General features: G+C 38.9%; 1 protein-coding gene and 1 non-coding gene across 3 annotated transcripts in view; both read left to right on the top strand.

Annotated features, from left to right (window-relative positions):
• cfap74 (cilia and flagella associated protein 74) overlaps window positions 1-14,933 on the top strand; it is a 41,535-nt gene extending 26,602 nt beyond the window's left edge. For both annotated transcript variants that reach the window (XM_029506840.1, XM_029506839.1), the window contains exons 24-40: window positions 2,632-2,719; window positions 4,208-4,381; window positions 4,747-4,880; window positions 5,067-5,340; window positions 6,805-6,939; window positions 7,049-7,179; window positions 7,602-7,736; window positions 9,698-9,807; window positions 9,890-9,945; window positions 11,285-11,404; window positions 11,627-11,782; window positions 11,963-12,101; window positions 12,513-12,667; window positions 12,896-13,028; window positions 13,835-13,971; window positions 14,208-14,342; window positions 14,600-14,933. In XM_029506840.1, the coding sequence (XP_029362700.1) occupies window positions 2,632-2,719; window positions 4,208-4,381; window positions 4,747-4,880; window positions 5,067-5,340; window positions 6,805-6,939; window positions 7,049-7,179; window positions 7,602-7,736; window positions 9,698-9,807; window positions 9,890-9,945; window positions 11,285-11,404; window positions 11,627-11,782; window positions 11,963-12,101; window positions 12,513-12,667; window positions 12,896-13,028; window positions 13,835-13,971; window positions 14,208-14,342; window positions 14,600-14,764 (2,377 nt within the window). In that variant the 3' untranslated portion in view covers window positions 14,765-14,933. The remainder of the gene's footprint in view (window positions 1-2,631; window positions 2,720-4,207; window positions 4,382-4,746; window positions 4,881-5,066; window positions 5,341-6,804; window positions 6,940-7,048; window positions 7,180-7,601; window positions 7,737-9,697; window positions 9,808-9,889; window positions 9,946-11,284; window positions 11,405-11,626; window positions 11,783-11,962; window positions 12,102-12,512; window positions 12,668-12,895; window positions 13,029-13,834; window positions 13,972-14,207; window positions 14,343-14,599) is intronic.
• Window positions 10,837-10,907, top strand: trnag-gcc (transfer RNA glycine (anticodon GCC)). Its single transcript has one exon. It is a non-coding gene; the product is annotated as a tRNA-Gly (tRNA).
• Window positions 14,934-16,840: the final 1,907 nt, after the last annotated feature.

Below are 16,840 nucleotides of genomic sequence, written 5' to 3'. Positions count from 1 at the left end.
CAACCTGCCCACATCCTTCACCGTCTTTCCTTTGCTTCATCCCTCTCTGCCTCTCTTCCTCCACTTTTATTTGTCACCATCCAGCCCACACATTTCTCTTACACATCCACAGCACTGTTCCATACACAGCATAATCCCTCTTCAGTGTCAAGGCCAGTGGTTCACAGATATGTGATCTTATTTGGGTATGATTGAAGCTGCTTGGTTAAATTCAGACAGAAGCTTAATACCTTGTGTTTCACTTCACCCGTTTTTATTGGTGTTGCTTACGTCAGCCAATTTTTGTTTCTGTTTCAGCTGATGCATCAGCTAAAGTGGTGGACATCTAAGATATGGTTTCTAGTGGTTAAATGCATGATACTTGAACTATGTCAGTGTAAAGCTGCTATGTCTGTAAGTCACACCAGACCTATATGAATCATTCAACAAGCAGGAGAGGTTTCACTGCATTGGACTGAAAACGAGGTATTGAAATTCACACGTGAGCTACATGCTAATTTCTAACCTAGCCCTATGAACAGGCTCTATTTCTAAAATGTGCTAGCTTCAAAAACTATATCTCAGACTGAGTAAAACATTCTGTGTGTCTATTTTTGAAGGACTGGAGGAACATTTGTTTTACAATTTTTTGCTGTGTAAACCCAATGACAAGATCATTAGAATATGATTGCTTGAATGGGTGGTTTTAGGTGTAATCTCTGAAGAGCGAGCAGCATGTCCGAGCCAAGCAGTTCCATCTGAAAAAAGGGAGATTACAAGGATAATTTACTCCAGATTACATTGAACAGCTCCACTAGTACAGTCACAACTATTGCATTGCTTACACGAGTATCAGAAATTTGAATGATCTTGTGAGTTGCACGCCGCAATCAAAAAAAACCAAAAACTGTTTTACCGTTGAATAACATTTTTTTAGATTTCTTTTGTGATCCTCAACAGTTTTTTTTTTTTTTACCCATCCATTTCCCATTACTGACAAATCCCTAAACCTCTTAATCCAGTTTTTAATCCTTTTCATAATCACTTTTTTAATGGTGAAGTGAAATCATGAAATTCAGACTGGAGTTCATATTGAAGAGGATAGATATAAATATGTATATTACGTATCTATATGTATACATGTGCAGATACATACATAGAGCTATACAAGTCAATATTAATATTGACTTGTATAGCTCTATGTCCTAATAAATTTAGAAATAGGTCTCTTTCACTTTTTCTAATTATTACGGATGGACATGGAGATAATGTCGATCATCCAAGATATTTCAGTACTTCCTCGTAAACCTCTTTGACAATATGCACAACAGCTCTCTCAGTAATGGAAAGTTAGGACAATGTAATTTCACTTTTACTGTCCTCCACTTATCTCAGAAAAATCATTAAAGACTATGGAGGAAAATTACTTTTTGGAGAGACTGGGGATAATCTGGCAAAGGAGAAGAGACGCACACAAGTAAATCTGTGCAGGACAGTGACAAATATGAAACCCCATCCATCCGCAAAATTCTCCTAAGCATATGGCCTGGCGACATCCCACCAGGCTTTTCCACTCTGCCCTGCCAAGCTAATTCAAGAGTGACTCTCCAGCAGCGATTCTATTAGCAGGCAGAACAAGAGTGCTTCCTTAAATATACCCTCTGTGTATTGGTTCAGCCACAGAGGGAAACAAATATTTTTTTTAATGGCTCCTCTTTGGAAATGCACAGATTAAAATTTGACATGTGGTTTGACAAGTGGTCTATGTAGCTTTGGTTTATTGATGGCGTTGTCGCAGGACTGCATGTTTACAGCAGCTGTGTGCGGTGACGAGGTCTGGCAAATACTGAGCCTAAACTGTCTTCCAACCTGAAGCTGACAGATTTGTTGAAGGCAAGGCTCGGTTGAAGCGTTTTGAGAGAACACACTGATATCTGGAGAGCCTTAAAACCACTGACATTTACAGTCTTAGCTCTTGAGCCTTCAACCAGCATTAATAGCGTAAAGTAGGAAAGACAGAGGAGACAGTTGATAGGAGAGACACAGTAGAAGGAAAAGTGCAGAGCAGCAGGAAAAAGCAGAGAAAGGAAGGAGAGACGGGAAGTGAGAAATGGAGTTGGATCTAAGCCACAAACTGTATCTGACATTCGACCGCTGTTTACATGACAATGAACTACACATGCATACAGCACATATACATCGTGTGTATGGATGTTTTTATAAGAGCAGCTCTTAACACTTGAGAATACGGAGGGACAGTTTTACATAAGCCTGTGCATGACTACTGGGCCTCTTTGAATCATACTTACGTCTCCCATCACCATGGCTACAACCTACAGTAGTGTGGAGGCACATTTTGCATCTCTCTCTTGCTTTCCCTGGCGAGCCAATCCTCCAGTCGTGGGTTAAAGTCAACTAATGGGTCTTCAGCATCTTCATCTTTTTTCGAGAAGCTTGACAGGGGCTTGTTTCTTTTGACTGTTGATATCTGTTATACCAAAAAAAGAATGAACAATCTGTAAACTGTTGCAATTATCTTTGTTTTCAACCTATAATTGGTGCACTGTGCGACTCTCCTTGATTTTCAGATGAGAGGTTGCCATTCTGCATAATATTTCTAACATCTCCCTCCTCTTTATGGCTCCCATACAGACACTCCTTATCCAAAGATGCCAAGAAGTTTTTTGACAACGATACTGGAGTATTGGAGGTTCCAATGACAGTACAAGTAGCAGGCCAGGTCTGTATCATACTATGCACTGTGAACATTCTGTGTATTTTACAGCAAAAATCCCAGCGGTCCTGAAAACAGTACATACTTATCCTGCAATACAAGGCTTATGTCCTACTTTGTCCCAAACAGATACAGAGCTACTGAAGGTTGTAACCCATTTTTCTGGTAAAAAGCTAAAATTATCACCCACCTCCAAGGCCCAGTTACTCCATGGGCATTAATAAGCCAAGCGAAAAGGTTATTCCACATACCCAGCTCAAACTGGGTAGACAGGAATTAAAATACAGATTTTCTTATCTTTTTCTTACATAGACATTATGCATCACGAATAACATGAATTTTTATTGTTCTATTTGGGTAAGAATTTGTATTAAATTTCATGACTCCATGACTTCTTGCCTATTGAATGAAGAAGTAATATCTTGTGTCACCATGTATCCATGGCTTACAAGGATACATTCACATATAGAAGATGTGACTTTATGTAATGACTAGAATAGTTATTACATCATGGGCACCCTGGTAACTGAAAACTGGAAACACTCCTGATTAAATCACCAGTAAAAATAATCAGCAACTGCTTTAGAAAATATTTTTAGTAAAAGGCACATGGCTCTTTGGTGAAGGTGCATTTTGGTATGACGGGAGTGATGACCTGCCATGGACAAATGGATGGTAAAGGTTACGTTTGAAGTTGGTCATTTACGTTGTCTCTCAGATTTTGGAAACTGTGGCTAATGTATCATTGCTCTTAAAAGGTGCAATTCTAAATATACTCTCAGGGTACAATCAGTTCAGAAGCCCATGAAATTAAAAATAAAGTGCTTTAACCAGCTGAGTTCCTTGAACTTGTCAACAGCAGCTGTTTACACATTCGTGTTGCATCGATATCAGTACTCCTTCTCAGTAAATCTAAATCTGGTCTCCCTTCTTGCTGTATTTTGCACCCACCGCCCCACCCGCACAACATCCAGCACCTCTTCCCTCTTGCAGGGCAGAGCTCTGATCAGGAGCCAAAGACAGGGCCAGGATGCTCCCATGGAGCACCAAAGCTGTTGCCCCCAGCCCCAGGCTCTGCGCTCCTGGCAATAAACCAATTGCTTCTGCACTCACATACACACACACACACACACACACACACACACAGCAGCCAGTAAAGCAATAGTGCAAACCCCAGAAAACAAGGTCATTTGCAGAGCATTGGTGTGACTCAAGGAGACCACATTTTGATTTCAGAGAAATCACAAGATAATTAAGTTTTCAACTAGTTACTATAAATTTACCTAAAGTAGTGTTACAAGATAAGATACCGCACATTTTACTTTCTATTGTCAAGAAATCTAGTAAAAAGTTGGTTCAGTTCTGAGATTGAAAGAGCTTCCATTTCAGTGCCGACCACTAAAGTGGATCCATGAAGTGCATATTGGGGATATGTTCTTCTTGAAGGGTTTTTCCTTATTGATGATGATGATGAAAATGTGTTTGTGTTTTCAGGTGTCTCCTGTTCATTTCACTGTCCAAGCAGTGGTGACCTCCTCAGACCTGCAGTTTGACTGCACTGAGGTGGACTTTGGATACTGTTCCATATACCAATTGGTCAAGAAAAGCGTTCGTCTTACCAACTCGTCCCTGCTGCCTCAGGATTTTGGCTTTGTGGATGTTCCAGAGGTGCTTCATGGCCTAAAAGAACTTTCTAACTTTGATGTCTTAACTGTGATTTTAATTTGTGGTGCTATCAACAGTTGAACTAATATTTGTTATATATTAATTATAGTAAAATGTGAAAAAGATATATGCACAAACCAGTCACTGACAAATCCAGTTTTCAATATTAACTAAAAAACATCAGAAATGTAGTTATTAAGATCATCCTGTGTACTATAATAGTATAAACCAAATAAATATATGAGCGATAGTTACTGAATATATATTGAGGAAAAAATCCCCACAATTAGTGTCAGAATTGGACTTCGATTTCAGAAAAGTCTTTAGGATAACCACTCTAATATGTGCTGTGCTCTCCCACACTGCAGTTCATCGAGGTCCAGCCTAATGATGGCTTTGGTACTCTGCTCCCTCAAGAGACTCTGGAGATTGATCTGATTTTCAGTGCCAACAAGGCTAAAGAGTTCAATTTTCAGCTCAGCTGCAAGTCTGGAATTAACAGGTTGATTTAAAATCCTATAATGTGTGAAACTGAAATGGATTGGCTTTTGTTTATTGGACCTTGACTTATTGAATGATTAAATCTTTTTGATTGGTGTCATCAGGTCTGACATGACTGATATAATTCAGTTTATCTGATTACATTCTAAATTAATCACTAAAATGATTTGTTATTTTGTGGCGGCAGAGATTTCCTGCTGTTTTGTCGAGCAGTGGGTGTCCGCCCTCCACTGGAACTCTCTCATTCTTTCATCCACTTTGGAGCAACAGCAATAGGTGACAACTCCACTGCTATACTGTACCTGCACTACCATCACACCAACCGAAACCAGTCCAAACAACCAGTCACCCCAGTGACCAAGGATGCCATGGCTCCTGCGCCCAGGCTGTTCTCCTTCACCCTACCAAAGGATTCAGACATCAGTATCACACCCTCTGCAGGACGCCTGCTCGCTGGAGAGGTGGAGTAGAGCACATGTTTTATTACATGTTAGATTAATTTTAACAGCTTTTCAGTCTGGAGGAGTTGAAACAGCAGTGTTACTTCCTCTGTGACTCCAGTGAACAAACAAACTTGATGGCCTCATTTAAAAAACATCTCTGACAATTGTAGTCATCAGAATTCTTTTGGGTTGGAAATAGCAAATGTATAAAAGGCAGCATTTGTTTTGATCATTTATCTCACAATAAGATACCACCAGCTATTAAACAAAAAAGTGTAACCATTATTTAGCTCAGTCAGCTGAGGAAAACAAAAATTAACTATCACATTTACACTGGAAATTGTGTAATGAGAAAGGATCCATCAATTTTGACCAATCTTTATTTTCAGTGTAATTTATTTTTAAAGGAGTAACATAAAATGTTGTGCTTTTTTAATATGAACGATGACAAGCTGATCAAGAATCATGTTTTAGCACTGACAGATGAACCTGGAGAATCTTTGGTTGAAATATTAATTCCACCCTCTCCTTACCACCCACAATCTAAGTAATCCTTCAGAGCTCAATCTCCCCAGGTTATGTTTCTCATTTTACGCTTGCACAAAACATTTCCCTGACATTAGTTGCAAAACTATAATTTGTACTTTAACATCTGCCTAACTGACTGTTTTTTGTAACTCTAGTCTGAATTGAAATTGCTTGAGTTGAGGGTGTTGATATAAAATTTGATTTTTTTTCCCATGTAAGCAAAGCACACTTGGGACAAGGAAATGCATTTTTAATTATAATGACAGTTTGAATCAAAACTGTAATTTAATTACAGAGCTTACATTGCAAAATCTCTTTGAAAAATCTGAGCTACCCAAGTTCAATTTAACAAAGGCGCAAATAATTACGGTGAGACAAACAGCCAGTCACGTTAGAAAACTTTGCAGTGTTACAGTGCATTCTAGTGGACACCTGATGGAAGTGAACAAGTTTGTTTTTTGTTTTTTTTTTTACTCCTGTACAGAGCTTGCATAAAAGTCAGTATTACTGTTAATGTCACATTTTGGTGGTGTGGGATCATATCAAAATTCAGCTGATCAGAACATCTTTGCAGTTTGTGGCTGTGGATTGGGATGCTTTTGAATTGAAGTCAGTTTGACAGCGGTGTCACGTTGTTTATAGAACAGACAGATCTATTGTGTTCATTTTTCTCAGCTGTATCCCCACTGGGAGGACTCCAGTAAATAACCACAACTGTGAACCAGGGGGATTTTAAGCTGCTTGAATTGGTCCATGCTAGAGAACCCCCAGAGCAGGAAACTGCCCAAAACTGATTTAAAACTTGAAGGCTTAGAGGCTTAATTCAAAAATCACCCTCGTGGAAGAATTGTACAATCCAAATGCCATTCAAAAGTTTTCTGAAAACAGAATACACAGTAATATTTACCCTATGTTCAAAAAGAATCTCCTGACATGTTGACATCTTCTCCCTAGAGATGCCTGGTTCAGGTGATGCACAGACCCAGACTGACAGAGCAGGAGATCCAAGAGGAAGCTTTGCGTCTCCTCCACCAATCCAAGATGCTTCATGAAAAGGAGTTTCAGCTCAATCAACAAGCCAAACATGAGGTATAACTACGACTACTCTACTCACTCTACATTTATACAGTATTATACAGTATTTGCTGTACATTTGTCTAAGTATGAACCCAAAAGTGATGTTTTTATCTGTCATAAGATTAAAAAGGAAATCCCAGTAGAACCCAGCAAAGGAAAAAGAAACAGCCAGAACCCAAGCAACAACAGGGTATCAGATGACCCAACGACAGACAAACAAGAATCACCACAGCCTGCCAGCATACAGCCAGGGTAGGAGGCTTTAGTCTCATTCCACACATTGAAGTAAAAACACATTCATCACTCGACTGTAGTTAAAACTCAAAGATTAAAACTGCAAAAAGAGAATAAATGTATTCTTGGAAAAACATTTTTCACATCCTCCCTGTCTGTGGAAGAAACGTGGCTAGACCCAACTATTGACCTGGTCTGCAGTCTGAAATCCAATAACACTGAAATATAAATAACAACCAAAGTTTTTTCTTGTACGTTAGCTTGGCAGGGCAGAGTGATTTCATCTGCAATTCCTTCTTCTATTGTGCAGTGACCACATCACACAAACTGCAGTGTCTCAACACAAGCAGGAAACTTTGGCAAAAACGATTTTAATGTGTTACATCAAAATTATGTTTGTAGATTAATTTAAGTGTGTGTGTGTGGTATTTCACTTTTAGGTCGGAGCAGTATGAGGAAGCGCGGGCATCTCTGCTCTACTCTTTCACTCAGTGCAATAAGGAGTACACAATTCCCTGCTTTATTTCAGATGGAGACCCCCCTGAAGACGACCGACAAGCTCAGCCAACATGGAGGTAACTCTGAGTCGGCCTCATACATTTCTCCATGTACTTATTTCAGGTAGTTGTGGTTGACACAAGAAATATATCACCTCAGTAAAGTTACTGAACTTAACCAAGAGATTGTCTGGCACATAACCCTGTAAATGAATGAGTTTTACAGTTGCCAGGAGTGAATTTCAAACAGGCGTTATTTATTTCCCCATTTCTGCTCTTTGTGCTAAGCTAACCTGTGTGTGATACAGATATGAGAACAGTATTAAGTGTTAAATCGCTCACCATTTTTGTCATGGGCCTCAGGTTTTTCATTAATTTAGTATTTTCCTAATTTCCATCCATCCATCTTATACCGCTTTTTTGTTTCCGGGTTGCGGGGGGGTGCTGGAGGAAATCCCAGCCAACATTCCAGGGTACACCCTGGACAGGTTGCTAGCTGTTTTCCTAATTTTCAACAAAAAATTTGCAATTCACTAATTAAGTAGAAGCCAGCAGGGCAGTCAAGGGACTCGAATTGTTGGCTCACAGCAAGAGGTTTTGGGATTCAAACCCTGGAGCCTTTTTGTGTGGAGTTTGCACATTCCCTCTGGTTATTCTAGCCTCCTCCCATAGTCCAAAGACATGCACATTAGGTGTCCGTGAGTGAAATGCTTCTTTGTCTCTGAATGTCTGTAATCCAGTTATGCAACATTGATAATTCATAATAAATCACGGTGTGTGTGTGTGTGTGTAATCAGGAAATGGAAGAACTACATAATTAGCATACATAATATCTACAACATCTGAGGAGAAAAGTGGGAACTCACAACTCAGTACTTAACCCATGGCAATCCTTTGACATCTCTAACTGATTTATGATATTTCTGGTTGGGTCTTGACTGCAGCAGATGAATGAGCAGAAACCACAGATTTATTCATGGACTTCAGTCTTGTGGAAGTTCATTTCTTGGAACTGATTTCTGGCTCATCAGTCCTGAGGAAGATCAAGAAATTAGTGGTGATGTTCATTTTGAACTGATCTTTTGTATGACTTGGGAGTAAAAAGTATCTCAGTAAGTGATTCATTCTTTTTTCCCTGGTCTGCCAATGCACGCCACAGGCTCAGATTCATTCACGAATGGTTGTTTCTGCCACATATTCTCTGCGTAGGAATGGCTGATTCGAATAAGCCATAGGTGGCGAACTCTCCTAATCAGTCATTTCAACTTCAGTAGGCTGTGGTCCAAAAGGGTGCTCTATAGTTTAACAAAAGCAAACTTGTGTATTATGTGCCAAGTGAAGCAAACCATGTTGCACTTCAGTGTTTGAAAGCCGTGCTTTTTAAGTCATTACTCAAATGACAGCTACAGCGCCACACTGGTTCCAATGAAGGAAATGAAGGAATGACTTGAAGAAAAATTTGTTCATTTTACTGGACGAGATTAAAAGAACTGAGCTAATAAAAAGATCTGAACTTCCCATCACTGCAAGAAATTTGGTTGGTCTTGTTTAAGGCTTCAGACAAGTAGTTGAGTTTCTCTTGTAATGTTTAATATTACTTCTCTCCCTATATCATTAAACCAATCAAGGCTGCATCCAAAATGGTTGTTCACTAGCTCCCATCTTCTTTTTCAGTATTCAAAGTTCAGCTTCATGAAAATTCAGTAAATATTAATATTGGCTCTTCATTGATAAAATGAATCCCAGGAGATCTTTCATTTTTATTCTCTTTTGTATTTTAATTGTTTGTTTTTAAGATAGACTTATCATTATGCTTTTATTATGTTGTTTATTATGTTGTTTCCTGTTTTGCTTGAACTCCACAAGTTATTAGTATGTAAACTAATAACTAATAATAATTAGTATGTAAACTAATAACTTGTGGTTAAATGTAATCACAAAACAAATTTTTGTATCAATCTGTCTTGTTTAGCATGCTACTAACTTGTTACCAGTTGTCATTGTTGTTTCATAACATGTCATTTGCAATGTTTTCTCAGTCCCTTCAATACGCTCTACTTGAAGCTGCACTGTGCTGCTGTCCAGCCTGCTCTAGTAATTATATCCAACAATGGAAACAGTATGATAGAGTTCAATCAGGTGGCAGTGGGTGAGTTTTTCACATATTGTAAATGTTCTCTGGTGCATTCAGCTTAAACATCGTTCTGTGCATTTTTATGTTTCTATTCTAGGGGAGAAGGTGATTGAGAGGTTCACAGTTCAGAACATTTCAAAGGACTCTTTAGATGTATCCTTTCCCTAATACATAAAGATACAAACATGCAGATTTAACAGCTGAGGATCAGATTTAAAGTGACAGGGCATGTCAAGTGCACTGTGCACTTAAAAAAGGCTCAGATTATGGCAGGGGACGTAGCGGACTTCTCAGTTCCTTTTTAACGCTTCTTTTCCGCATTTATTTTCAATTCTTAGGGGTTTTGAGATTTTGGGTTTTAAATCTAGGGTCACGCTGATACACTTTAATACAAATCACAAAAATATTATAAAAATATATATAGGTGTGATAGTGACAACTTTAGTAGTTTAGTGTAGTTTAGTAGTAAATTGAATTAATATTAATAATTGCAGAAATATATTCTCAACTTCATCTCCAAAACCCTACAAAAATCTATATTTTAGTTATCAGATTTTGACATCATCAACATTTTAAATAATCATACGTTTTTTTGCTAAATCAAACTTTAAGTCTGAAGTTATGCATGGAAATACAGTGAAACTGTATAAAAGATACATTTGGCATCTTTAATCCATTAATAATTTAATACAGGCTTATTAGTGCAGTGGAGTTCCAAGTGTGGTAAATTCAGGTCAAGTCAATCTTTTTAAATGGCTTTATTGAAAAGATGAAAGGATTTTCTGTGGTTTAAAGTCTGTGGAGTCTCTTTAATATAAAAGAGTTTGTTCACCCATATATCAAAAAGTGTAGTGGAAGTATTTTGCTCAATACAAATGAAATGAAATTCAGTTGTTGGTGCTGCAGCAGTGGAGAAGCAGTATTTTTAACCGGGACGTTGCAGTTCGTGGTCATCACATTACTTTGTGCATAGTGGCCTTACTGTGAAAAGTATGGGACCTGAAGTGGTCCCAATACGGAGCTGGGGGGAGCACTTACAGCGCAGCATTGGTGGTTCAGTGGTAGAATTCTCGCCTGCCACGCGGGAGGCCCGGGTTCGATTCCCGGCCAATGCAGCATTCCTGTTTTGCAAATTTCAGAGCCGATCGACTAATAAATGGTTGTATTATCCTATTTAAACCTGATTTTAAGGCCTCTTTAGTATAGTGGCGAGTTTGTGCGCTTAGTGTGCAGGACACCGGGGTTTAGTTCTCGGACAAGGAGCTCCAGCCACAAGGCGCCTACTAGTGGTGCTCTTGTGCCGGTCCAGGCAGGATAAATGGGAGGAGTGACATCCAGGGATCAGCTGAAAGAGAAATATATATATAACTATAAGGTTACTCTAGTTAAAGGTCAGAATTGTCCACACGCTTTACATGTTTACACATTTTATTCCAGGCATTGTTTTTTTCATCATAAACGGTTAGTTCCCTTTTCTTTGACCATTTGCAAGTTGAGGTCATCTGTGTTGGATATCCACGGTCCCTTCCATCTTATTAATGCTCTCAGATGCATAAGCCCTGGAGAAAAACACACTGTGGTTCTGGCCTTCAGTCCAAAGCAGGAGAAAACGGTGCGTGTAGAGTGCAACATTTATCTTGCAGCCCTGCCTTATTGTTAGAGCTTAATAACTCTTTATCAATCAGTGTGTACCACTGTTACCACTTAGAATGGTCCAGCACTGAATGACTGCTTTATGCATGTTTTTAACGAGAAGCAACATCAAAGATTATTTAGAGTATTTGAGACACAACATAATGAATATTGAGAATAGCTGACCTCCCCTTTTCTCTAGTATTGTGAGACTCTGCACATCCTTACCCAGCAAATGACCCTGGAAGTGACCCTGTGTGGGAAGGGTGTTGTCCCAGCCGTCACCTCATCCCACCCTGGAGGTCTCCTTGACTTTGGCTATGTGTTGGAGAAGGAGAGCACCTCAGAAGTCTTAACGGTCAGTTAAGAGTGTGTGTTAGCATGACTGAAAAACAATGAGGAGAATTCCCAGATCAAGATTACATCTCGCTGATTTTGAAGAACCCGTTGTGCTGACTGTCAATATGGAGTAATTTAGTTATACTTTTTGGAAGGTGGTAATGTTGTAAAATGGCATTAAGGCCTGTTTTGTCTATAGCTGCAGAACAGCTCGACAGTGGCAGTGGGTTTCAGGGTGCTGCTGGCCGGTCTCTCTCCGTTCTGGCCTCAGGCTGGAGCTGACAGGGTGCCCTCTTTGCTGGGCATCTATACAGACTGTCAGCCGCAGCCCACTGTGGGTAAGATGTCATTTACACCAATTAACCTGGGCACCTCAATTACATTGACTGTTCCTCACAGAAAAAGGACACAGATCATGTTCATTCAACACTGAGTCCATGCATTAACTTATGTAGACCTGGATTTGTTTACCTACATTTTGGCCTGGTTTACATCAAGAATTTCATTTTGTACAGGTTGTGTCTTTTGTGAATATAGTTATTATCTTGCCTTTAACATATTATTACTAATTATTAATAATAAATGGTGCTATGCCATGTTTTATTCTTTCAAGTACATTGAATTGACCTAATTGAGTTTTCTAATTTTACCCATATCACATGAAAAAATAAGCTGTAGATAAGCAGATACTGTGATTTGATAAATCCGTGATACACACCAAGTACCACAGTACATTGTATCCTGTACAGGAACACAAAACTACAGTGGGCTGAGTGTGTTCAGTGTGGTGCCAGTAGAGGGCAGCATTGCCCCAGGACACAGCCAGGAGATCACTGTCACCTTTCAGCCTGACCACCCATCTGTCAACTATTCTGGCAAACTCACCATAGAACTCATGAATAAGGTCAGTTCAACAACACACACACGCACATACTTTAAGTATAAATCAAATATCATTTCTCAACTCAAACTCACTCGACTCTGTCACTGGCTGTGAAAGTTATTACATGCTCCAGGTGAAGAGTGCTGTCCTACGGATAGAATCCTGTTGTTCAAACGCACTTACTGATTTAAAAGAAAAAAAAAACAACCCCACAACAAAACTTAACACTGTGTCATGTCTGTCGCTCAGAGAAAAGTGTGTGCGATGGATCTGAAGGGTGCTGCCTCCTCACATAACATGTATCTACATGGAGGAGACATGCTGACAGTGCCGATTGAATCCCTCCTCCCTTCACTAATAACCAGTCAAACTCAACTAACAGGTAAAAAAAGTCCCCATGTCTCTCTCTTCTCCCTTTACAGCTGGTATTATGGAAATTAGACAGATTTTGTGATGTATCATTGTAGGATTTTCTAGCAGTATATCGATAACCACAGGATTGCTGCATCATGATGTTGTTATTGTGGGCTATATATCTTATATATCATATCATATCATATCATATTGTGAAGTACCCTGTGATTCCCATCCCAACTTATGAACATTGTTGCAAGGACCTGTGTGACAGCATGTCTGCATGCAGCTGAAAAGTTCTGTTCACAAGGCCTGAATTTGTTCAACAAACGTAGGAAGGTTGTAGGAAAGTTTGCAGAATTATTTGAGAGCTAAAAATTCTGTTTTAAATTTTAAATACAATGATTGAAAGAATCTATATAATTAGGTAAAGTAGGTAAAAGTACTATGATCTGGAAAGTCTGTACCAAACTTTCAAAATGCTCCATCTGAAAAGCATCAAAGCATCACTTCAGTCATGCTGAAATAGTCAAATAGTCAAATTCCACCCAGGAGTTTTTGACATACTTAATTCTAGACCAAAGCAGTAAACTGACCGTCCAGCAGATTGACGGTTATATGCTGCCATTCCCCATTCCATTTGCACTGCTAAAATTGTAATTGTATATTTTTAAATCACTCCACATTCTCTGCATTCTCTTAAGTACATTCTTTCTGTGAAATGGTTAGCTGGGATACAAATGACCCGTTGCCCAAGTTTGCTTTAAAGAGAAGTTCTGTTTCAACAAGGATAAAACTTTAAAGAGTTGCTCATGCGATCTTCTCTCTGTCTAGGAGAGTCAGAGGTGATGGAGAAGCCCAGCATCCCTGTGCTAGTGATCCTGCGGGCTAGCTACAGCAGGGGTTGCCTTACCCCTGCTGTGAGGGAGCTGCATGTGGGCTGCATTTGCTCCAAGCAGCCCAGTAAGAAGGTACATGTACTGTGATGTCAGCAGGGACACCAGGGGCAATAGGTTTACGCAGATATTAAACTAAGAGCTTCTGCATGTCTCATCAAGTACACTGAAATTAATTGTAAGAGGGGCACAAATCATACAAACTTTACAATGCAATTAAATCTAATTTTATCAAGTCTTCCTGTGCAGTCCTGATTCCCCTGTACAGCATTGATGTGTCTGTTTGGTCACTGTTTCTATATTTCCCCCAGAGTGGTGAGTTTCACTGGGATAGTGTGGCGTCCCTTCAGCAGCAGGGCTTCAGCGTGGAGCCCACTAAGGGTGTTGTGGAGGCAGGCCACAAATGTACAATCAGTGTCACATGGACACCTCAGAGGGAATACAAGGTGAGGATGACATGATCCGTGAAAATACAGAAATTTTTGCATGAATTCTGTGATAACTCAAAGTGGTCTCAGTTGGGTTGTGATGACTTAATAACCTATGTAAATCCAGTGCTGTAAATAGTGTGAATATGGCCAATCTAACCACCATTAACTTTCTAAATCCTGTATGAAGATGTTTGAACTTCTCTTTATGTATTTATCTCTTAACACATTGCACTCACTGATTTGTTGAATGCGTATTCATGTGTGTGTTTCAGCCCTATGAGGTGGTGCAGACATGTGTGCCTCTTACACTGAAGGGGGATGAGAGGACTGTTTACAAAGTCACCTTGATGGCTTTGGTCTCCACAAGTACTGACCAACCTCAACATCAGCTGGACGACAACCAGTGGCAAATCTGCTCACACACACACATACACTAACATCGACACAATACTTATAAAGACCTGATTTACTGTATTTTCAGTAAATTCAACATTCAACCAGCAACAAAGAATTACTTATTATTTAGGACTGTCTGAAAATCTTTTGTAATGTATCTATGCAGCAACCATAAGTAAAATTTCAATTAATTTTGGACTTGTGTTACAAATTAAAATATTAATGATGTTTACATGAGATGTTTATATTTTTATACCATGCTTTCAAGAACCAGCAGCTACCCAACAGACACCATCCTTTTATTAGTTTAGCCTGAATGCAACACAAAACCAGCATCAGAATTTCAGCATTATACATGTACAGTAAGTTCATCACTGAACTGCATCATTAAAACATATCAAAATGCAATTATGAGATTATGTTGTGAAACAGTAACTCCTTCCCATCAAAGCCTGATGCACTACAATATGTGCTGGTCATTATCAGAGAACATAACATATTTAGTACTTAGAATGCACATTTCTTATTCAAGTATCTTTGCAAACATTTATTTGCCGAAAATGTCATTATAGAAATTGTGTTTAAGAGTATGAATTTACATAGTATTCATAAACTACAAAAATTACGCTGAACAGCATAAACCATTCAGAACAATGACATTAATGATACTACTGACACTAAATTTAACAATAGCCCTGTAATATAAACGCAACTGTAAACAAAAATGGAAAAAAATTATTGCAGCAGTTGCTACCAATGGAATGTTTTAGGGAAGAAAATGTTGTATTGATATTGTAACGATATGTTGCACAGCAATATGTTTTTCACAATCTTAAAATGAGGTGGCTGTGTATTTGGTTAACTTTAAGTCACAGCGTTTCATTACAAAAGTAAGAATTTGTGGAATCGGTTTGGTTCTTTGGATCAAGCGTTTTCCATTGTCAAACGTAATATAGTACTTCTATAGCTCTGTTATAGCTGTGACTATGACAAGACTGTAAAGTTCTGATAACCTCACTGACCCTTCATTCAAGGACAAAACTACATTTTGTGACATTTCACAATGAGAATCACAAAATCTTTGTTGTCTTTATACAGGTAGAATGAAACTGTCATCTCTCTAAAAATTATAAGATATCTATGAAAACAAACAATATATCAAAGAAATATTTCCATCAGAGCAGCAGAATACCGCTTAGCTGCTAAACAGAACATGAGATTTCACTGAAATTGAAGCATTCCCTTCCAAAAGTCTAGACAGAGATGCTTCCACAAGGACTTTTCACCATTAACTCAATCTTTCTGTGAATTACCGACGTACTGCACCCAGAGCACCCCTGTCAACTGTCTGTTTGCACATTTGTAACTTCATGAAAACACTAGACTATATAAGCCTACTTCAACCACCAGAGGGCATATGTAATGCCAAGTAAGTCCCTGGTTAATGATGTGTCAGCTGATGTATAAAGTACATACTGTATCACTGCTAGTACTGTACACATGAAGTGAAAGGCAACAGAGTTCACGACGAGGTCAAACACGGTATAGTCTGTGAAATATGACCCAGAATATTACGTGATGAAAGCAGATGATGAATGCCAAAAAACGCTGCTTTGATAAAACTGAGGGTAAAGACTACCGTTCCGGCATAGACGGACACACTGACCTGTCAGTATCAGGATCTCCAGCTGTAGTCTTAATAGATGGGATTGAAATTGCAATAGTATCAATAATAGCAATAAAAGTGGATGGTTATTAGGATTATCTAAATAACAACTGCAACTACTACTACTACAGTATCTATTATATATATAGATATTTTCCCCCTGATGACAATTTTCCAAAATGTTCTTTGATTGAAGCATTAATCTTTTTCAGAATTACACCCTTAACATTTTAGCCATTAAATTCTTCTGATGATAAGAGCTCTCTTATCGCTGTGCTACCTACCGCCTGTGAAGTCGGCTCTGTGTAGATGCACGACAGCAGATGTCAGTCGTGCCTCAAAATGGACCAATGGGGTCTGACCTCTCTCAGAGATACATGCCGTAAGCATTTATCAGAGATTGTAGGAGATTATGCTAAATCAGATTACTGTACCCCAACCTGCCTATAAA

The sequence above is a fragment of the Echeneis naucrates genome, chromosome 7 (genome assembly GCF_900963305.1).
Source record: "Echeneis naucrates chromosome 7, fEcheNa1.1, whole genome shotgun sequence".
NCBI lineage: Eukaryota > Metazoa > Chordata > Actinopteri > Carangiformes > Echeneidae > Echeneis > Echeneis naucrates.
The sequence above is the reverse complement of the archived record's forward strand: the minus strand, read 5'-3'. Positions and strand labels throughout refer to the sequence as shown.